Source organism: Vipera ursinii (genome assembly GCF_947247035.1).
Source record: "Vipera ursinii genome assembly, chromosome: 2".
In the NCBI taxonomy this organism is placed as follows: Eukaryota; Metazoa; Chordata; class Lepidosauria; order Squamata; family Viperidae; genus Vipera; species Vipera ursinii.
In genome coordinates, this window is record NC_139513.1 from 62,361,264 (window position 1) to 62,385,294 (window position 24,031).

Sequence of the window (24,031 nt, forward strand, 5' to 3'; positions counted from 1 at the left end):
CTCACGCCCTTCCCTCTCGAGGCAGCATCGGCGGAGCCGTCCGGCTTCGGGCGGGAACCGGCAGGGCTTTGCACCATCTGCATCAGAGGGTTCTGAATCGGGCTTGTATCGGACACTTGGCAACTGGCATGTAAGTATTTTCCGACGTATAAGACGAAAAATCTTGAAAATCTTCTCAAAAGTCGGGGGTCGTCTTATACGCCCAGTCGTCTTATACGCCGGAAAATATGGTATATCCAATTCTCTACAACCAATCTCACTATGGTGTGAAGAGTTTAAACTTTAAAAAATTAGCTTTACCAATAATGTCTCCTTTGCCAGTAATAGGTGCATTTGCATAAAACTTATAATCTTATATTATTTTTCTCTTATTCCAAGCTGGATACTATGCTGACTGTATAAAGTGTATTTTAAAATTCCATTCTTGTCAGTATAATATAAAGTATATGAAGACAGATTTGACTGGTATTTAAAAATGTTTTGTTTTGTCTTAAAATTGCTAAACATTAGCATCCATACTTGGTTTGATAGTAGAAAAATGGGTCACATTATATAAACTGCATATTGCTGTATGACTTGGACTAATTATATAATAATGTACTGTATTTGGATATCATTGTAAAAAGCCTATGATAAAAACACTCAACCTCTGGAAAATTAATTTTTTGTACACATACACATAAAATTTTACATACAATGTGTGATTTTTTTTGTTTCAATTACTCATCTTGTTGATACTCATAGATTCCTAGAATTCATACTATTTATAAATTACCATATTCACAACTGACAAATTTTAGTATTTTTAACAAAAGCAAAGAACAATTAAATCTGCACAAAGTTTTACTAAAAAATAAGAGATTTTATAAACAGTATTTACAATTTTACTTGCTGAAATATTCAGCATTTCAAAAACTCAGTCAAGTGAGTGTTTTCTCCATTATCATAATACTTAGTTCCATATTAACTATACAGAACATTTCAGTTTTCTTGAAAATTCAAAATTAAATACTGTTACTAGATACGTTGTTACTAAGGTAAAATTTAAAAAAAAACAGAGGAAAATAGGTAGACAAAGATAAATTCAAAGCAGGCTGGCTATTTAGAACTTGAAGGGGGAAGCTAAAAATGAATAAACTCCCATAAATTAGGATAGTGAAAATGTGTAATAAAGTGTATTTTGGAACCCCAACCTCTTTCATTCTAGAACTTGCAAAGTCTTATTTCAATAGAATCAAGAAGATACTGATTCTGTAGAATCAAGATTATGTGTCGTTTTAAGAAAGACTATCCAGAATAGAAGGAGCAATTACTATAATCCTAGAAGTCTTTTAGCTTCTTCACTTTGAGCCAGAAGAGCTTCACTGGCGTATTTTTGAAGAAGTTCCATCTTCTTTCTTCGGACGAGAGCTTCCTCAATCTGTTAAGTGAGCAACATTCAATTTGAAAACTTGCAAATTGGAAATTCTTTAGTAAAACTTAAGAAAATGACAGCATGATAACAGAATTAATTATGTAGGTCAAAAATTACTTTGGCCATAGAACCTGGAACCCAGTTAAAATACAATTTTTCAAAAATGAGTATAAAAATTAGTAAATTGGTTCAACTGCAGCACCTTGCAAACACACTTACAAAAATGCATTCATACTATGCAAACAATCGAAACATAACTTGCCAATTAGATAACCTACATTTTAACTGTTTGCATCGTATGAATACATTTTAAAGGTTCTAATTTCCTCACTAATAGTGAGCCTAAAGATTACATAGAACTTTAGCAAATCAAGTTTTCATATCAAAGGGAAGGGAAGGGAAGGGGGAAGGAAGGAAGGAAGGAAGGAAGGAAGGAAGGAAGGAAGGAAGGAAGGGTTAGGAAGATAATAACAGTGAGGGAGGGAAGGAAAACATAATGGGGAAGCCAACAGGAAGTTAGAAGTTCATTCTACTCCCATGGTCATTCTGTTTTCTATATTTAGGAAAAACACAATCTTTAAAACAAAGACCCAACAGGACACAGGTTGTCTAGTAAAGAATTAAATTCCTAATGAAGAAAGTGGCACTGTTACCATCTCTCCTTTTATTTCCAAGCGTATGTAAATACCCAACTATCAACAGGAACAGCATTTAGAAATAGCTCTTAGAATTATATACCGCTTTACTAAGTGGTTTACAGAATCAGCATCTCGCCCCCAAAAAATCTGGGTCCTCATTTTGCTGGCCTGGGATGGATAGAAGACTGGGTCAGCTTTGAGCTGGTGAGAACTGAACTGCCGAACTGCTGGCAGCTGGCAGAAGTAGCCTGGAGTACTGCATTCTAACCACTGCACCACCAGGGCTCTATTGCAGTATATCCTGAGGACATCCTCTTACTCTGAGATATACTAATGTTTTGCTGCAACTAGCGCACAAATCTACTTTTTTCAAAGTTAAACTTCTTGTATATCCTTTCTTCCCTCCTCATTAATTCCTCTCTCTTTATCCTTCTCTCTCCCTTTTTTTCTTCCTCCCTCCCTCCCTTTCAAGGTTAGGCTTCCTGTATTTCCTTCACGTGCAGATCCTTACCTCCTGTTGTGATGGTACCGGGACATGAGCAATAAACTTCTGCTGACTATCCTCACCATCAATTTTCGTTCCATTTTCTTCATCAGACTGGAAAGCATTGAGAAAATGCCGAATTCAAAGTTTGCTTAGCCAATCATTAGAACTTTTGTCTCAAAATGAATAATTACCTGCTCTCCTGACTGCACTTCAGCCAGAGTCCAGCCAGAAATCAGAGTTAATTATATTCGTGACGTATAAAATAGCATTGAAAAATGCTGGTGTATCAAATTGTGAATAGGTAGCTGCACATTTATAATTCGTCTTTATCACTTGTGTAGCTGCACATTTATTGTTAATCTTTTTATCACTCACTCTACATAACTATATAGTACACTATATAGTTCAAGGTGTTAGTAATGACCTACAAAGCCCTACATGGCATGGGTCCGGAATACCTTGGGGAGCACCTGCAGCCGGCGTCAACTTCCCTCCGCCCAGTACGCTCCCACAGAGAGGGCCTCCTCAGGGTGCCACCGGTCAAAGAATGCCGACTGGTGGCCCCCAGGGGGAGAGCGTTCTCTGTGGGTGCACCGGATTTATGGAACCATCTTCCGGTTGAGCTCCGGATGGCGCCCGATCTCCGCTCCTTCCGGCGCGATCTTAAAACCCATCTCTTTAAACAAGCTGGCCTGGCCTGATGGGACGGGGTGGGATTTTTATAAATGAACTTTAATTTTAAATTTGTATTAATTTTATGGGCATTGTTTAATCATGTTTTAATAATTTTAATTTTTGTATCTAGTTTTTATGTATTGCCCTGTTCACCGCCCTGAGTCCCCTGGGAGAAGGGCGGTATATAAATTAAATTAATAAATAAAATAAATAAATATATAGTTTACTATGTATACTATATATAATATATACTATAAAATTGGAAAGAGATATAATACCTCGTTGTCATTTACTGCATAGATGTTTTCTTCCTCCTCCTCCTCCTCCTCTTCCTTGTCACCTCTTGCGAGATATGCTGCTCTCTCTACCTTCCACCTTTGCACTGCTTCTGCAATAACTGGGAAAGCAAAATAGCCACATTTGAAAGCTGTATCGAAAACCGCAAACTCGTAAGATACAGCAACTACTCATCGTTATAGTGGACATTCTGTTTATCTCTTTAAGATAAGTAAATATTGACTTACTATTGAAGTTTGTTTGCCACCACAATTATTTTTCTATTTATGATATATATATTCTTCTTAGATGATTATGGGAACATTTAATATTCACTCTGGTCATACCAGACTGTACCATCTTTCTTTCAACAGATGACCCAGCGTGTCATAGGGTTGCTTAGTTTTATATTTACCCCTAAAAATATAAGCAACTAAATTATGCAACTCAGAACTTATAAAAGGGAGAAGATCAATACGTGATGGTTGGAGTAAAAGACATTTGTAAGCTGTAAAAAAAAAGGAGGGGAGGTGTTTGTTTATAATTTTGTTTGTAATTAAGACTTATATAGTTGTTCAGGACTCTGGGTGGCATATAAATTTAAAAGCAAATGCTTATACTGAACGAAAAGTAAATATGATAATAAATCTAACCCTAACATACCCAACCCAAAACATAAACCAGGTCGGTAAACCAATGCCAGAATTTGGAGAAAAGTAAGTTTTCAGAGATCATTTAAAGACTTGCAGAACAAGAAGAGTTTCTCTAACAGGACCTATTAAACAAATCAGTGAAAATCTGAAAGAACATAATATACCAAATGAACAAGAACTTTTAGTAAAGGAAGGAAAATATGATATACTAACTAGGTATAATTGAGACCCAGTTCGAAAGCACGTAAAAATGCAAGTAGAAAAATAGGGACCACTCCAGTGGGAAGGTAACAGCGTTCCATGCGCCTTTGGCGTCTAGTCATGCTGGCCACATAACCACGGAGACGTCCTCGGACAAGCGCTGGCTCTTCGGCTTTGAAACGGAGATGAGCACCGGCCCCTAGAGTTGGAAACGACTAGCACGCATGTGCGGGGGAACCTTTACCTTTACCTTAAATTAACAGTTGAAGGGTACATAATTGGCATTATGTACCTTTTTTCCGAAAGGAAAACAGCAGAAATAGAGGAGTTGCACTGAATATTAAAAATACCTGTGTCTGCTTAGAAATCCAAATTAACTAACCTGATGATACAGTACAATGCATCTTGGTTAAAATTAGTGGAGGAGCGTCTATACAGGCTTAAGCATTTTAGATTCAAAGGCACAAAAGATTATTTGGAAGATGTGGGAACATGAATCTAGCACCATTTTTCAATTCCTTAGGCCAAATGTGTCATTGTCTAAGATCAGGTAGCAGATAAAGAGGGCAGCCATGTGATCCCAGAAAAAGGTGCTGCTGCTTTAAGGAGTTGCATCCAAGTGTTAGCACCCTTTTGCTCTTTATTCTAGCAAAAGCTGCTAGATTCAATGACACCGAAGCACAATGGCAGGTTGAATCTGTCTGTGTTACCTTCAGATAGTATTTCTGATTGCTAATGTCTGGTTTAGAAGACAACACATCCCTATTTTTAAGAAACAACAACAACAAAAGATGAGTGTGTGTGTGGGGGGGAGATCCATGAAATTATAAATCAGTCTCACACGAGGACCTCGGAAGACTCTTGCATGAATTACAGAGACTGACCCCTATGCATCTTGAAAAGAAACAATCTTGGATTTATCTTAAACAAGTCTCACCAGGTTAGTCTTATCTCATGTTCTGATCGGGTAACTTCCTTAGTAAACTGTGTAAATGCAAGAGACATAGTTTCTTGATTTCAGCAAAACAATTAACGGAGTATCCTCTGGCACCATAGCTAACAAACTAGTTATACTGGGCTGGATGGCATGAAATAATATACATAGCTGGAGTGAAAGCTGTACTCGGTGCTTTCCAATGTTTCCTCATCATACTGTAGTGAGGTATTCGGTAGAGTTCGGTCCTTGGCCTTCTACGTACCTCAAATGGCACTAATAGGTTTAAAGAAATGGACTGCAGGAAATTAAATGAAATTGAACCAAAACAAATGCCAATTTCTTTGCGGAAGAATACACAGACGTACAAAGGCATTTGCACAGATGTGAAAAGAACCTTAGAATAATAGTTAATTGCAAAATGAACTTATTAGATCTAATTCTGAGTTCCACACTATGAAGGATTAGACTGAAAGACGACGAGCATGATCCAGGAAGGAGAAATTAGTTCCTGTGAAAGGAAACGGTAACATACAGCCTTGACAAGAGAAGACTGGGTACAAGCAAAACCTGCTCTCTTATCAATCCAAAGGTCAGAACATATAATAATGGATCTAAGAGATAGGAACACAGCTTTTGGCAGAAAAATCTGAACATTAAAGTAGACTGAAAATGGAATTAGAATCAAAAGGGAAGTAAACTCCCTTCCTCTTGATGTTTCAAGTGGTCTACGTAGGTACTGCATCTAAAGCATGTGTTGGAAGTGCTTTAATCTGGATTCCTAAACCAAGCAGGGGACTGGATTAAATGCAGCTACTCCTCAATTTACAAGCACAATTGAAACCCAGATTTTAGTTGTTAAGTTGTTGCAGTCAAAACTCAGGTCACAACATGACTGGACTCTATTTTGAGACTGCTTTTACAGTTGTTAAGCCTGGCACCACCATCCTTAAGTGAATCATATGGTTGTAAATCTGAATCTTATCTTATCGAAAGGGTGTTTTTTGTCAAATGTGACTCCAAGATGCTGCAATCAGTCATAAATTTGAGCCGGTTGTCATCTGCCTGAAATCATATGGGGTGGTGCAGCAGTCATAACTTGAGGATGGTTCATGAGTAAAATTCCATCATTATTTTGGATGGTCATTAAGTGACTGGCCATAACTCAAGGACTACCCGGGGGTCCTTTCCAATTCCACAATTCTTTAAATCCATCTCATCTTATTATTTGTGTAAATCTTTGAAACACAACAGTATTCTGAATTCAAAAGCAACACAGCAAAGCGCTCTGTTGATAAGAAGTAAGTTCCACTGGGAGATCACTCACATTCAGTTAAGAGAATTTTAACAAAATTAAAAAAGGCAATTTCGTTATTTCCTTATTTCAGTTCATCTACTTTTATTTAGGCCCATTCATACTTAAAACACATGCATTAATTTCCTCTGTATGCATGTGATAAATGAGGATCCACATTCTGGAGTTAATTACCATGAAAGCAGATTCAGCCAGGCTTACCAATAAATGGCAGCAGCATTTACTGAACTGCATTACATAGCAGGAACAAAAACATCTGACTGCTTCCCAGAAAAAGGCTATACAATATAGGCATTTAGGCTGGAAAATAAGAGTCATTAAGTTGCCAATCTTGCTTATCAGCCATGGTACTGAAAATGTTTGGTACAAGAGATAATGTTTTAAAACTCGATGCAAATGTAGAGAGCCAGTTTGGTCTACTACTTGGTAAGGTATGCGGCTAGAAAGAGTGAGACCATGAGTTCAAGTCCTGACTTAAGCCATGAAAGCCAATTGGGTGACCTTGGGCCAGTCGCTCTCAGCCCAACCCATCTTACAGGTTGTTGTTGTTGTTGTGGGGAAAACAGGAGTAGGAAGGTGTGATGGATGTTTGTTAAAAAAGGTAAAAGGTAAAGGTGTGTGCTAGTCATTTCCGACTCTAGGGGCTGGTGCTCATCTCCGTTTCAAAGCCGAAGAGCCAGCGCTTGTCCGAGGACATCTCCGTGGTCATGTGGCCGGCATGACTAGACGCCAAAGGCACACGGAACGCTGTTACCTTCCCACCGTAGTGGTCCCTATTTTTCTACTTGCATTTTTTACGTGCTTTCGAACTGCTAGGTTGGCAGAAGCCGGGATGAGTAACAGGCGCTCACTCTGCTATGCGGCACTCGGGATTCGACCCGCCAAACTGCCGACCTTCTGATCGACAAGCTCAGCGTCTTAAAGGTAAAGGTTCCCCCACACATGCATGCTAGTCATTTCCAACTCTAGGGGCCGGTGCTCATCTCCGTTTCAAAGCTGAAGAGCCAGCGCTTGTCTGAGGACGTCTCCGTGGTCATGTGGCCGGCATGACTAGACGCCAAAGGCGCACGGAACGCTGAGTTTATTGTAAAAATTAATAAAGGCAGGAAATAAATACATAAATACAATATTTTTCCCCACAACAAAAATCCTGTGAAATAGGTTGAGCTAAGAGAAAGTGAAGACCCAGTGTCACCCAGTGAATTCCACGGCTGAAGGCAAACCACAAGCTGAATTTCCCCACTCCCAATTTGACATCTTAACCACTATGCTGTGGGTTGTATTAGTGGGTGAGCTGCACCTTCAGGTAGAATGACGACTTCATGTTAGATCCTTGGAACAATGAAGAAACAATTTGTTTTCTTGGTATCCCAACAACAAAGAAAAAGTGAATACAGAGATAGACTTGCAGGGAGACATCAGCAGTTTGGGACCAAGACTATTTCCTTGCTTTAAGTCTTAACAGGTTTTCTGTAGGTTAGAAATTCTACTGCTTGCTAGTGCTTCAGGAAGACCAAGAGCTTCCTGCTCATTTAAGATAGGTCTGTTTGGTCATAAAACGCTACTACTCAATCCAGTGTAGTAATTAGCAAGAATCCCTTAACCCACAATTTAACCATGAATGAATAAGTGGGTCTGGCTCACTCTCAGCTGAGTGGAGGACATTTTCAGTCTACTTAAAACAATTCTTTTCAAAATGCAGCAATGTGCATGATCCATTGAATGAAAAGATGAAGTAGTAGTAAGCTTTTGGAATTTATACCTCTACTGAAAAATTCTATTTGAAAATCTGGACATATACATCTGTGATGAACCATCAAGACATTGAGATTCTGCTGATGTACCACTATCTACTACCCAGCACTTCTTTGTATTTCTGAATTGACCTTTAAACTGATGGTGCTTACAGTGTCTCCTTCTAAATTTAGTGTATTGGGGGGACATCTAATGATGGTATCTTATCAACAGGAGCAGTTGGGGATTTAATGATTTCCAGAATTGTTTAGGAAATGTACTCTCAATTTAATTTTTGGTGACCAAGATAAATTTTTGTTTAGGAGTTGACAGAATGCTCTCACAGATAAATAATTCCCGTGAAAAACTGAAAATAGAAGGCTCCATTAAGAACTTTAACTCTGGAGTGTTCTAAGGTAGGGGTGTCAAACTGCCGGCCCGTGGGCCACATGCCTCACACCAAAACCGCGCCCACCCCACTGTCGGCAATGGGGAAAAAAATGCAATACATCACATGTCACGTGACGTCACGAGTTTGACACCCATGTTCTAAGGAGTTTTCTGCTACTACAGCTGAGCCTCATCTATTTGTGGAATGGAGCATTCTGCTCATAGATGGGAGTTAGGAACTATCTGTGCTTTGACATCTTGCTAAAAATACATAGAAGTTGCAGATGAAAGCTACCACTGGCTTCACGCTAATGCAAGTCTTACTTCAAGATTCCAGTACAAGCTAATGACAGTGGGTAACATCATTATTCAAAATCTGGTGAATAATCTGGTTTCTAAATTATCAAATGAACTTTCAACAGATTCCAATAGTATCTATTTACTTTTTGGAATGGGACATGATGGTCGTACATACTTTAAATGCAAAAAATTTGAGTCTAAATTCCTAGCATTTATAATTCTTTTAGAAAGTTATCTGGCAACCTGCAATAGAAAATACAACAATTTGGTAGGCAATTTTGTTATGAATCTGATCAATGTCTGGAACACAAAAGCAGCCAAAGTTCTTGACATGATCACTCCCAATTGATCTTGCTTTTAGCTGAGTCCTCCAGGTGGTTAAGTAACAGAAGAGATCCCCGGAATATCACGGAGTAAGATGAAGACTGAATCTCACAGAATACAGCTGCAAGCTCATATTCAAGAACTGGAATATTTAATACAAGCCGTTTCTGGCTACCAAAACCCAGAATAAATGCTACTGTCAAAAAGCCAAGAGTTATTTCCTATACCTTTTTTTTCATGTTCCTGTTCCAGTGGTTCGAGGACACCATCATCCTCATCTCTGTAGCCATAGTATTCTGCATCAATAGCTTTCATGAGTTCAGCTCGAGTTTTCCGTGGAGGAGGAAGGGCTAGTGGAACAAATTAAATCGTTTTCAAAAAATAAAATAGAAGCATAAAAGAGCAGATTTTAGGTCACAGGTTCACTTAAAAGTTTACTAGTGCTTGTAATCAACTTAAGCTAAAGCTTAGACAGAGTACTTCTTATGAGTACTTAATTTTTACTTCAGTCTCTACTCAAGATATAATCAAACTCTTTTTTTTGGATGCTTTGAATACTGCAGCTGCTGTGTTTGCTACTGTTACATAGATACCCATGTTCTACCATTTTATCATAACCTGAAGTTATCTAAAAAAGAATTACAATGTGGCACCACCCATGCTATTTCATAGAAACTTTCCAATTTTTAAATGCAAGGTGAGGTTAACATTCAATTTGACAAATATGTCTTATATTTGTTAAATTGAAGAACTGAAAAACTGAACTGAAGAAGCTTCTGGATGAGAAGTGAGACATTTTCAAGGAAAAAAAGCAAGAAATTCCCATTGCCTTTTGAAAAGCACCTGTGGGACAACCATGACCTGAATGACTGAGAATCTCCATATATATTTGACAAATTTGGTTATAATCATTTTGAAATAGTCCAGAAAAGCACCAATTATTTATTATGGATTTTATATATTTATATTGTGGAAGAGATAAGAAGTAGAATAAAAGATAACACTACAGGCGTTCCTTGGGTTAAGATTACGTTCCATTCCTAACTCTGTCTTTAACTCAGATTTGTACGTAAGTTGGAATTTGTGCCTATGAACAAGCTACATATTACTAAAAATGGCGGTCAGCATTCTTTTTTGAGCTGATGAACCCCCGAAACCGTGCAGTATTTTTATGAACCACTGAAACTGTGCATTTTTAATACCTACAAACTGTGTTGTGTGCCAGATGCATCCTTTCCCAAACAGGGAGGCTCTCCACTTAGTCATTCAAGGGGCTATCCTCGAAAAGTATCTATAATGTTCAGCTGGTGCAGAATGCAGCTGCACAAGCCATACTGGATGCTCAGAGAAGGGCACATGTAACACTTCTGCCCCACAAACTGCACTGGGTGACAAGTTTGCTTCTGGATCCAACTCAAGGCTTTGGTTCTGTCTTATAAAGCCCTACTTGGCACGAGGCCAGGCTATCTGTGGGAGTGCATTTGTCCCATCACATTAGCCCGCCAGCAGGTCAGGCAGGGAAGATACGTTGCAGACCCCAATAGTTAACAGACTTCAATTGGCGGGGTCTAGGAAGAGAGCGTTCTCTGCCATTGCCCCTGCCCTGTGGAATATTTAATCCCGCTAGAGGTGAGACAGGCCTCCTCTCTCCTGGACCAGTGGCGTAGCGTGGGTTGTCAGCACCCGGGGCAAGGCAACCGGAAGCGGAAATAGAGGGGCGGGCGGGCGGTGACGTCACGGCACTGCTGAAAAGACGCGCCCCGCAGCGGCGTAGATTTTCCAAGAAGAGTCGCGCGCATGCGGGATGCTTCCGGGTCCCTCTCGAGGGTGGCTGGGCAGGGCTCCGACCTGCAAGAGCCGCTGCATTCAAGCTCGCACGTGAGCCCCGCTAAATAAAGCCACGCATGCGCACGAAGCTAGGCCGGCCAGCCAGCGGGTCCGTCTTTGCTCGGCCAAACCTGCCAGGGCGCCTGCGGGGCGCTTGCGGTTGGCCTGAGCCTGGGCGGAGAGTTGGCCGCTTCTATTTATTTTATTCAGTTTATGTGGCCGCCCATCTCACCTGCCGGACTCATTTCGCTTTGCAAGAAAGAGCAGCTCGAGAGCGGAGCCAAGCCAACTCTGTGCAGCCCTTGGGGCTCCCTGAGCAGCTCAGTGTGAGCGCGCCCCCCCAGATGTTGCGCCCGGTGCGGCTGGCCCCCCCTGCACCCCCCACGCTACGCCACTGTCCTGGACTTCCAAAAAAAGAGTTAAAACATGGCTCTGTGACCTCACAGGAGTAGCTCAAAGGAACATATAGCCCTGGGGCTGATTAGTGCCCTGAGAATACTCCCTTCACCTTTTTAATTCACTTTTAATAGGTCTTAATTATTCTTGCCTCCTTCTAAAATTTCAATTCTAGCTTAATCATTTTCACATACTATTTTTATATTTTGACGTTTTATTGTATAGTTCCTCTTCGAGGGAGATGGGCGATTCAGAAATGCAAAAAACAAACAAACAAATAAGAAAACTGTGTAGCTTCAGTGGTTCATCAGCTCCAGTAAGAACATTTTTAGTAACAGGCAGCCTGTTGGTAAGTATGGGTTGTCTGTAAATCTGACTTTCTTAATACAGGGTCAGCCTATACCACAGGTCTGCAACCCTCGGCTCCGGAGCCGCATGCGGCTCTTTCAGCCGTCTCCTGCGGCTCCTGGTCCTCTGCCATGTGCAGTCCAAAAAAAAAAGTGGGACTAAAAAAGTTCAACCAATCAATTCAAATATGCAGGGTAGGTGCATATCTCGCCTTGGCTCTACTCTTCAGTCAAACCCTGTTCTGCGCATGTGCACGTCCATGCGCACATATTTTTTGCGGCTCCCAGTTTTTCCTTTTGTGAGGGAACCGGTTCCGAGTGGCTCTTTCACTGTTTGAGGTTGCTGACCCCTGGCCTATACTGACTCTCTGTACTGGAGCAGATAAACTATTGCAATCATGCTAAAGGCTGTGAATTTTTAACTGGGGTTTTTATTTTTAGGGATAATTTAATCTTTTTAAATTGTTTTTTAACTTTTGTATTTTGTATTGGTTTGATTTTAAAATACCCTGTAAACCGCCCTGAGTCCTTCGGGAAAGGGCGGTATATAAATCTAATATATATATATATATATATATATATATATATATATATATATATATATATGTATGTATGTATGTATGTATGTATGTATGTATGTATGTATGTATGTTTCAAATGTTAACTATTTAGATTACCTTGCTAGGCCCCAAACATGGAGCAAATCTTTATTTCCTGTTTTCAGCCTATCTCAAAGGCCATCGAACAGGCTGTAGTCACACTGGACAGTTCATATATTTGTGTAAATTACTAACAAAGAATTTAAAGGGAAACTGAGATGCATTTCTAACTCTTTAGTCTTCATCAGTCAGCTATACCCTTCTGAGATTCGAACCTGGGCTGATTGCATACTAGGCAGTGTTATATATATTATATGGTGGGCCAAGGAATGCAAAGACAAGATTGACCGATTAAATTTCATTCATTTCTAAAACAAGTCTGACTTCACAAGATCAAAAAGCAGGAAAATAAATAGCATTTTATCTTAAAAGAACTTTAAACACAATGACGTTTACATGCAATGTATTAGCATTACGGTAACAGTCCAATCAACATGCAGATACTTACGTTCTTTTTCAAAAAGCTCTCGAACGCCAGGTAGGTCTTTAGCTGCTCCAAAGTATTTATAACCTCTGTTTCCTGGAACTTCTTTCCCTTCATGGTCAAGCATTTTAGGACCAATTCTCTATAAAATGTTTTTTTTAAAGGGAGATGAGCCGTATAATTTTTTTTAAACAATCTTATCTATCTCTAAACAAAATTTCACATGACTTCAGATAATTTTAACCAACTGATGTGACCAGGATCTGCCCAAATTGTGCAGGAAGTAGTGAAAGAAATTATTTCAACAGGGAGACTAAAATATTTGAACTAGCAATTTATCTGAGTGGTTCTTTTACCAAATATTTTATTAGCAACTTAAGAATAATACATTTATACTTTTTGCACCTTCTCACAGGTATTATTGCATACTCACTGCATAATCAGGTCCTCCCAGCTCCTTTATACGGACCTCCCAGTGTCCCTTCTCTCTTAGGAGTTTGTTAATTTCATCATTCAAATCACGAATTCTGAATTCACCTAAACCAGCTATTTTTAAAGAAGAAAATACTGTTTATCATGTGTTCTTTTCAAACTGAAACAATACCGTTTTCTATCCTGAAAATATGTGGGAATTATAAAAGAGCTGTCACATTGCTTTACTCCTTTCGATAACTTCTCTTTGCTTCTGGATAATTATAATGGCCCTCAAATTATTAAAAATTTTAGTATGTTTTAAATAAAAAAGGCAAATCCTCTCAGATAAAATTACAATTTAAATATTTATATAGGTTTACTGAACAGTATCAAGTCAAGGAGGGTAGAGGGAAAAAAGGGTAAAAGAGCGCATTTTACAGATGTTTTTGAATACTGGCATCAATTTATCCTCATAAAATTGGTACCATACTTCTTAATTAACAACTAGGAAAAGGTGCAAATTTAAATATTACTGAAAACTAGATTCTACAGTTGCAGAAGGATACTAAGATTACTCCCATCATTAGGAACTTACCATTTTGAATTTGGGCCACTTTCTTGGAAATTTCACCAATAATCTTTTGAAAAGAGACAATAAGCTATGGTTAGTTCTTTTCTTCGAAAGAGTAGCAAAGTACTGTTTTACACTGTGACATCTCATGTTTAGAACTGTAAAATTCTTGGTTAATATCTGAGCTTGGTAACATCTTTAGCAAATGATGTTAGCAAATTTTACTAAAATTTTATCTGCAAGCTGCTGCTCATTTCACCAGATGCAACATAATCAGATATCATAGACATAGCTTTCCTCCTGTACTGGTTAACATCTGTACCATTATTCTACTTTGTTAAAGTCTGTAATGTTTGATTGATAGAAGGGAGGCCAATTATTTTGGTGACCACATGCAAAACACCCAAATGGGATGATTTTAAATATTAAACATGAATTACAAATATTTCAGCCCACTTATACTGCTTAAAGTGCTAACAATAACTACAAAAGTTAAATGTTTATATTTTAATTTTATTGTTCCATTTGAATATTGAAAAAGAATTGGCTGAAAGAATAAATATAAACAATACCTTTAATGTCACATTAAATCTTAGTTTTAGCCATTTGTGCTTTTAGTGTACCTGAACTGCTAGGTGACATTTCATTTCATTTCATTTTATTAAATTTGTATACCGCCCTTCTCCCGAAGGACTCAGGGCGGTGAACAGGGCATATATAAATAGCAAATACAAAAATTAAAAGAGAATTAAACAATTGCCCAGATAAAAAACAGTAACAATATAAAAACCCATTAAAAACCCTAACGTCCCCCATCAGGCCAGGCCAGCTTGTTCAAATAAATGGGTCTTCAGACCGCGCCGGAAAGAGCGAAGGTCCGGTGCCATCCGGAGCTCAACCGGCAGTTGGTTCCATAGAGCCGGAGCGCCCACAGAGAAGGCCCTCCCCCTGGGGGCCACCAGCCGACATTCTCTGACCGGAGGCACCCTGAGGAGGCCCTCTCTGTGGGAACGCACAGGGCGGAGGGAAGTTGACGCCGGCAGCAGGTGGTCCCCGAGGTACCATTTATATGGTAATACTGAATATATGTCCAATGCAACACAGTTCATGTTAATAGAATCCACCTAATTTATTTATTTTGAATACAAAACCACTCTGGATCAAAGCCACTGTCTTTCAATTATTATTCTGATATTCTTTAATAAACAAAATATCTGTATTTTACCTAATTCATCAAGCAGTTGCCCATACATCTTATGCCATCTGTCAGACCTGAATATTTTTTGTTACTGTAACTAATATATTTATTTCACTGTACTTTGACCACAAGACCACTCTCCCATAAATTAAGTTATTTAATTCATTTATCTGTTCATCTTCCCTATGTATAAAATAATATGGCTTTCTTATATCACTTGTGTTTATGTCATGTCTGAAGTATCTGTTCTCTAACAAATGTGTGTACACAGAGCAGACACCCTTGGATCTAATGATATTTTAAATACTTACTTATATCTTTTTCACTTCCCAGTAGTGCACTGCAATGTGGTGACATAACACTATTTCTTTAGGCCTCTAAAGAAAAGGAAGTAGAGGTAGTCCTTGAGCTACAACCGTAACTGGAACCATAATTGCTGCCATAAAGCATGACATCACATGACCACATTGCTCAGTGACAGCAATCTAAGCAGTTCTGGTTGTTGTTCTAACTCAGACAAGTGGGCCGTCAAGTGTGAAGTGGAAGGAGTTTCAAGTAAAGAAGGCAAGGGTGCCACAGGGAGATGGGGAAGGCCTTAGGAGGCTCAGCACAGGCTGCACACAAGGGAAGTACTACAGTGCAGTGTAAACTCAGGAAGGCTGGAGAAAAAGAGCACAGGGGACATGTGTGCATGTGAGGGCAAGGAGGCTGGGAAAAGGAAGCACAGGTTGCGCGAGAGAGCAGGGACGACAGGGAAAGAGGTGCAGGGTATGTGCAAGCTTAAGGATGCTGGGGCAAGATGGCACAGGAAAACCAAAGAAACAGTGTGTGGGGTCTGTGTGAGTGCAGAAAGGCTGGAGAAAGAGGATGTGAGATGTGTGCATAGGAACCTGCGACCAAGGAAGACTGGGGAAAGAGGGCACAGGATAAATGCAAGCGAAGAGGCAAAAAAGGAAGGTGTGGTGATGTGAGTGAAGGCCGGGGGTAGGGAAGACTTATCTGAGCGACTTGCAACCTTCCCTGCCAGCTCCTCCATTGACTTTGCTTGTGGGACACCGACAGAGAAAGTCACAAATGGTGATCACATAAGCATGGGGTGCTGCAACCAATCACAAGTGCAAGTTAGTTGACAAGTGCTTGAACTTTGTTCATGTAACCACAGGGATGCTACAACAGCCAGAACTTTGAGGACCAATTGTAAGTCTCTTCATTCAGCACCAGCATAACTTTGAATGGTCTCTGAACAATTAGTCATAACTCAAGGACTACCCGTAAAAATATGCAAGCAAAGTTAATTTTACAGATTTAATTTGATACATGATCTCAAAAGAAAAATACCTGTCGTCTCCATTTCTCAGCTTTTGGCAATTCATTGCATTCTGATGCAAGGAAAGGTCTTCGCTCCTATTGAAACAAGCAAATGCATTACCATTATCCTAGCATTAAGCTATGTACTTTCCAACAACTTATTTTTGTTTACTTACATAGCTAATGTATTTGCTTTCTTACATCCATGACAGGTCGGATAGAAACATAATAGCTACTTTATATTAATTTAACAACCAATTGAAAGAAAACTTTGTTGCATAAATGTTAAAATTAAGGATCACATGGCTATCTAATGATACGGGTATGAAATTGAGTTCAACCCATGATAGAATACTGTACCAATGGACAGCCATGTGATTCTCAATTTTAATTTTTATGCATAGATCAAAATGTCAAATAGCTGATTTTCTGCTAAGAAAAATATTGAGCTGAAAAGTTAGAGATTCCATTCCAGTTGTCCTTTATTGATCATAAGCGAAAACATATGAATATCATTGTTTTCTAAAAATAAATTTATCAGAATGTTGAGTATTTCAGAGAAGCTTGATTTCTATAAAGCACATGACTTCTTTAGCTTACAGTACTGAAACAAAGACTGCTCTACAAGACTAGTATACATTATTAGAAGCTTCCTGTGCATCAGTCTCAATTTTTACTTGAACTTTACGTTTTAAAAAACAAAATCGTTCAAATCTTTTGTTATAGTTAATGGAGATTTATATTACTTATTTCAGATCTGTCCCATGAATTATGTGGGATCTTATTTATTTTCATTTCTAGTCAGCTGTAGTCAATTCATCTAGTAGTTCATACAATACAAAAGAAGTTTTAAACACTTACAGATGTAGAGATAAAATAAAAACCGTTAAAACACAAGCAACCTTGCAGGCATATACATAGAATGAAGGCTACTGCTAAGCTTGTAAGCCGCCCTGAGTCTTCGGAGAAGGGCGGGATATAAATGGAATTAAAATAAATAAAGTAAATATCCTCTTTGTTCTGAAGAACTTTTTAGAATCAATTTTACATGTTATAAATCCTAAAGTTGCCTATTTCATGATAAAATTTTGCTCTGTATTTAGCAAAAGGAATATGCCACGAGAAGATCACCAGCATGAACAGAATGACTATCTGCAGAAGCAATCTTGCTTAGATATGTAAATTGCTAAATATTTTATTTTGTTTCTTTTTTATTATATTGAATTTCAATCAATGACTGCAATAGTGCTTTCATTTAAATCACACAAACAAAATACATATAACATCTACAAAACTGGGAAGAGAAGGTAAATGTATATATTAGAACATTACATACAGTAGCAGCTAACTTTAGAACTCAGTTTGATGTTCAGGCATCACATTATTAAGGCAGGGCATGCAGAAATGTTCTCCACATGCATACAAGCAAAGCAAGAAGTCTCTAAATAACCAATTTCAAAACTAATGTCAGCACAAGCCACATTATTTCACAAATAATCCTGATGGAAAAAGCAACACCGTGAGCCTTTTAAAAAGGTATGGCCATCTTGATAAACTGAGCAAGTTGGGAGGAGTGCTTTGTGAAGTGCTCCTTCAAATGGTTTGCATTGCCCAAACACTAGCACATTAACCATACTGATCGTTACCACAATTTAATCAGGAACTTTGTGGTATATATCGTGAAAATGTTGAATGGCTATTTACACAGAAAAATATCTTGCTAGTCCCAGCTTTTTGGGTTGAAATTGAGATAAAATAATTTCAAATCAATCAGCCAAGATTAACATCTGCATTTCTAGACTGAATTGCTAATGTTATTTTCAAGAGCCCATTTGTATGTTTGCCTTCTCAGTGGACAGTAGCCTCTGTATTTAAATGTATAGTTTATATATGTTTAACTATATTGTTACCTTAACTTTTCCTTCTTCTAGCTGAGCTTGGCGAAACCTTGCCAAAGCAGTCCTAAAAGGAAGAAAACTTAGTTCAATGTCTGTTGTTTAAAAATGATTTACAAACATCAATTTAGATGATTGGTACTGGGTAAATAAAGAGATCAATGTATTTCTGTAAAGCAGTTTGCATTCGTTATCTGAAAAGTTGTACAGACTTTAGTTACTAAACATAGAAAAATGACTTAAGATTATAGTTGGAACCGTTTAAAGTAGAACCTCATTGTTTTAAGTTTTTTAAAAAATGTCCTTGTTCCTTAAAAATATTTTAAATATAAAATTCTAAATAACCAGATAAATATCAAATCCTCACACTGTATGAGTAAAGAAAAACAAAATTCACAAAGTGATTAAGCCTTATAAATATAAAAACATGAAAGAATGCCAGGAACTTACTGGACTAATCCTTTCACATGTTCTGTGCTAGATTATCCAACACATTTAGGCTTTCAATGCACCTTTTAAACTGTATTTTGTATTCTGTAAGAGTTTATTTTTCTCTTTGGAAATGGAGATTAAAAGCAACTCCCCACAAAGACCTTGGTCTACCGGTACATTGGCCTACAAACCACAGTCATATTTTCTTAATCAAAGGACATTGAAACTACAGTATATGTGAATGATATCCTGTTTTCTCCACTAGTATTTGGAGGGAAGCTATTTCTCTCAATCATTAAATTGCTTTTATGCGTAGAATAAATATAACAATTAGTTTAACTGTTAAAAAAACAGGCTGACAATTTCTCAGAATTAAAAAAAACAAAATTCAAATTTACTTACATGGCCTTTTCTGCATTTCGAGCCTTAAAGAAGGGAGAGAATTATTTGTTTTAAATGAATACTAATAAAATGAAGTTTGGAGAAATTTTACAAGAAGAAATAAAAAATCCTGTTAGATCAATACAGTATGAACATCCAATGCTTCCAGTGCTAAGAGTTGCAATTATAATTTCACATATGTCACTCTTCAGAAATAGATTTGATCATTACTAATTATTGAGTTGTGAGTTGATGTTCCAGCCATTCATAGTGTCACATCTGATGTGAAACTAAGGAGTTTGGTCTAGTGGCTAAGGCACCAGCTAGAAAACAATGGCCATGAGTTCAAGTCCTGACTTAGCCATGAAAGTCAGCTGGGTGACCACAGGCCAGCCACTCTCTCAGTTCAATTCAACTCACAGGGTTGCTGTTGTTGTGAGGAAGAATAGGAGGAAGGTGTGCAGGATATGTTCACCAACTTGAGTTATTTTTGAAAATAATACGGGTAGGATATAAATAAATGAATAAAAAATAACTTAATAACTATTGGTCTACTGCAGGGGTGTCAAACTGCTGGCCCATAGGCCAGAGGTGTCATGGCAAAACCGTGCCCACCCCATTGCCAGCAATGGGAAAAAAGTCGCAATACGTGACATTGCGAGTTTGACACCCCTGGTCTAATGAGACAACTGGATTGATGCCATTCTAGCAGTCAATCACAACACAATCAGGTATCCAACAGAATAGAACATAATAATGCACAGAACTAGAAATCATCAACTAGGAATATGAAAAACATACAAAACCAAGCAAATAATTGTGCTTGTGATAGTCATGACAAAACTAGTTTTTTTAAAAAAAAATCTAGAAATAACATAGTTGATAGTTAATAAATTGCAGGATTCAAAATGAGTTTTATTCCTGCAATTTTAAAAGAGTAATAGCCTGGTTCCAAAAGGAAAACAGCATTAACGAGTGTGTGTAATCCACAGAACAATAAACTAAAATTGCTATGAAAAATCCAGTTATACACAATTTCTTAACGAATTCAAGGGCTATTATTAAACATAGTGCCGGACACTAGGAGCTATCCACTCGTAAGAAAACTAGTGTTTTTAAAAATATGTATTCATTTTGCTGCACTCTTATGGGTTGGCAGGTCAAATATTATATTGAGTTGCTAACTCTGCACAAAACTACAGATTTTTTTGCAAGCAATCTTCAATGGCAAGTCTTGTATTTTCCTTCAGGCCCTACAGACTCATTCTTATACACTTGAATCTTCTCCAAATCTAACCCCATTATACAATGGTATTATTGTATAAGACAGCGCAGGACGATAACTTCTGTTCGATTCTCTCCCATGCGCTTCCAGAAGAGCGTTCCTTCACACGTGCATGCCTAACCCCGGCCATATAGAAACTGGCAGAAGATCAAGCGAGTCATGAAGACAAAGCACAGGAGAAGTTATTCTGGATCCCGCGATCCAACACGAACCTCGCCTCCCACCCACTCACCATGGTTGCAGCCGCGGCAGAACACCACGCTACCCCGAAACCTGACGCCCAGCCGAAAACGTATCTTGAAAAACACGATAACCCGGAAGAGATTGATCGGTAATCGACAGCAGTAAGTTCTCCTGCCTTCTACTCCTTACGAGCGATTTCCGGTTGTCTATTGCAGTTTGCGTAGACTGCCACGAATAGGCAAAAGCGCTAATAGCGTATAAACTCTTATATAAGAGCTCTGATAGGCTTAGAGCAGGGGTCTTCAAACTTGGCCCTTTTATGACTTGTGGACTTCAACTCCCAGAATTCCTCAGCCAGCAAAGCTGGCTGAGGAATTCTGGGAGTTGAAGTCCACAAGTCATAAAAGGGCCAAGTTTGAAGACCCCTGGCTTAGAGATTTCGTCGTATCGCCTCTCATTCTAGCACTCATTGACGTTTTCCAAGCAGGGCCTTTATTTGTGTCTCGACTAGTTCTTTATATGCCATCTCCCGCCTAAGAGCGAGCCCTGCCGGGGATTCTCAGGCGTAGCGGAGCTAAAATGAAAACTTGAGGGAATTGGCGGGCTGAGATCTACAGAAGTAGCTGCTCCTTGAAAAAGGGAGTCAGGAGAAAACTTAAGGAAAGGAAAAAGGGAAAGCTTTGCTTGTTGAAAACATGCGATGGATTATCTTTGTTTCTTCTGTTTCTCCTTTTTAAAGCGAAGTTAAATTTATTGTATTCTATAAACTTACTTTTTATTTGTACTACTTTTGTGGATCAAGAGATGCTTTCATGGAAAAAGCAGCGTAAAAATGCAGTGTCGCTGCTTTTAATATCTCTTATTAGTTGAAGCTTTACAAGCACGGATTTGGATGGGGAAGAACAGGCTCCAGCTCAACCCGGCCAAGACTGAGTGGCTTTATGTACCGGCATCTCATCTTGTCCAAGAGGTTCCATCTTTGGTTATGGGGGGAGAGGTGTTGCCTCTCGTTGATAGGGCGCGCAATTTAGGCGTCCTCCTGGATTCACGACTCAGTTTTGAAGATCATATTGGAGTCGTGGCCAGGAGGGCATTCGCCCAGGTTCGCCTGGTGCGCCAGTTGCGCCCCTATCTGGACCGAGATGCCCTACGTACGGTCACTCATGCACTTGTTACCTCTCGGATAGATTACTGCAATGCTCTCTACATGGGGCTGCCCTTGAAGACCACCCGGAGGTTCCAGCTGGTGCAGAATGCGGCCGCGCGGGTAGTGATGGGAGCATCCCAATACTCCCATATTACACCCCTCCTGCGGGAGCTGCATTGGCTACCGGTTGTCTTCTGGGCGAGATTTAAGGTGCTGGTACTTACCTTTAAAGCCCTACATGGCTTAGGCCCGGGATATCTGCAGGACCGTCTGCTGCCGCGGACAACTTCCCATCGCCCAGTGCGCTCACACAGAGAGGGCCTCCTCAGGGTGCCGTCGGCCAGACAATGTCGGCTGGCGACCCCCAGGGGGAGGGCCTTCTCTGTGGGAGCGCCAGCCCTTTGGAATCAATTCCCCGGTCCCCAAGTGCAAGTTTTGAGTTTCCAAGAATTCTTTACTAGTCATTCTGATTAAAAATCCAGCTTCTAATCATAGATCACTGAAACAAAGGCAACGCTGTAATTATTGGATTAATAGAAAGTACTTTCAGATATAGTTTGATAAATGGCTCTAAGCTTTTTAACTGGCAGGGTATGAAAGTGAGGATCCTGCTCTCATAGGTGGTGTACCATTTTTCAACAGGATCGTTTTCTGGTTCTTGTCACTAATGTTGGTGTTCCAAAAACTTCAACTTTTAGGTGTGCTGCATTTGTCATATTCTGGGTGACTACACTCTATAGTGGTGAGATGCTTTGGAAATCCTTCCAATCTTAAGTATGCAGCACCATGACATAGGTATGTAATTGAAATTTAAGGACTACTAATCAAGATAGAGTATATCACGTCTTTGCTAGACAGCACGTAAAGTTTTAGGTTTAGTAACTGGTGGCATCTCTCTTAACAATTACTTTAGATAAATGATCTCTGTATCTGTTGACCAATCCTGCACGTTGGAGATTTTCTCATTCTTTACAACACTGTGGCTGCTTCGCATCAACTGCTTGCTTCAGATCATACTACAAACCGGATAAAGGTCAGGGCTTTGACTTGGTCATTCCAAAAATGCTTCAGCTATTCATCTGTAAGATTTAGTTTTGGATTCTGTTGCAAATCACAGTCATTTAAACTTCATACTACTGATTTCCCTAACATTCTCCTGTAGAGTATGCTGATGCAATGCAGAGTCTAATACTCTCTCAATGATTTCAAGCAGCCTTGATCCTGAGGTTGAAAAAAACCCAAATCGTTACTCCCATTGGGATGGGTTCCTTTTGTTGAAATTTTCATTTTTTTTCCTAAACATACAATTTCTCATTAGTGACACAAAGTTTTTAGTCTGTCCTCAGAAAGTGGTTCCAACAACCTGCCCCATCACCCAGGTTGTCCCTTGGCAAACATATTTGACTGCTTTTTAGAGAGTAGTGGTTTCCAATTTGATGTTGTCCAAGTGAATTCTTGTTTGCTGTTTTTCTGGTCTCATTTAACACTGACATGAGGCAATATGAGTAACATGCAAATCGCTTGCTATTGAGGATCCTTGTGAATTTCGTTTGTATCTTATTGGGATAAAATGCTGGACATACCATTTAAGAAAGGAATGATGGGCGTTGCACCACTTTCTAGTCCTGGTTTGGCAATGGTTAGAATGCAGTACTGCAGGCTACTTCTAGCTGATTGCTGACTACCAGCAGTTTGGCAGTTCAAGTCTCACTGGCTCAAGGTTGAATCAGCCTTCCAAGATTGGTAAAATGACCCAGATTGTTGGGGCAATATACTGTTAACCGCTTAGAGGGCTGTAAAAGCACTGTAAAGTGGTATATATGTGTAAATTTTTTGTTTGTACAAGCTGGCCTAGCCTGATGGGGATCGGTGGGGTTGTTTTATTTTTGGTCTTTTAATTTTATCTCGGGGTTTTTTAGAACTGTACTTCTATTGTTTTTAATTAGGGCAATTGTTTAATCACTTTTTAATGTTTGTATTGGCTATTTTATTCTGCCCTGTGAACCGCCCTGAGTCCTCAGGGAGAAGGGCGGTATATAAATGTTATTAAATTAAATTAAATTAAATTAAATGCTATTTTCAGTTTCACGTACTTGAGTTGTTTTCCCATTTAAGATTTCCATCCATGGAATTTTTTTTAAGACGAGTTTTTTAAAATCAGCTCTTTTGAAGTTTAAGGCACTGGCTACATTGTTCTGTTGCTTGTGTTTGCATTATATTGAA

The 24,031-nt window shown here is 39.0% G+C and overlaps 1 protein-coding gene across 2 annotated transcripts; it reads right to left on the reverse strand.

The window, feature by feature from the left end:
• Positions 1-830: 830 nt before the first annotated feature.
• On the reverse strand, positions 831-23,485 carry ISY1 (ISY1 splicing factor homolog). 2 transcript variants are annotated; one of them, XM_083352237.1, is made up of 11 exons: positions 23,392-23,485; positions 19,215-19,237; positions 18,396-18,447; positions 16,516-16,581; positions 14,004-14,046; positions 13,428-13,540; positions 13,019-13,136; positions 9,569-9,691; positions 3,493-3,611; positions 2,564-2,650; positions 831-1,420 (listed from the first exon to the last, which is right to left on the reverse strand). In XM_083352237.1, exons 1-11 carry the CDS (start codon positions 23,392-23,394, stop codon positions 1,313-1,315), a joined length of 855 nt encoding a protein of 284 aa, XP_083208363.1. In that variant the 5' UTR covers positions 23,395-23,485; the 3' UTR covers positions 831-1,312. The 2 variants fall into 2 exon arrangements, with proteins under 2 accessions (XP_083208363.1, XP_083208362.1); XM_083352236.1 differs by lacking the exon at positions 23,392-23,485 and adding an exon at positions 20,711-20,823.
• Positions 23,486-24,031: the final 546 nt, after the last annotated feature.

Excerpts from the sequence above, each read along its gene's own strand:
- ISY1 (XM_083352237.1), bottom strand. Across the intron at positions 18,448-19,214 it reads CGAAATGCAGAAAAGGCCAT|GACTGCTTTGGCAAGGTTTC; the intron begins GTAAGTAAATTT and ends TCTTCCTTTTAG. Across the intron at positions 14,047-16,515 it reads CTGAGAAATGGAGACGACAG|ATTATTGGTGAAATTTCCAA; the intron begins GTATTTTTCTTT and ends TCTTTTCAAAAG.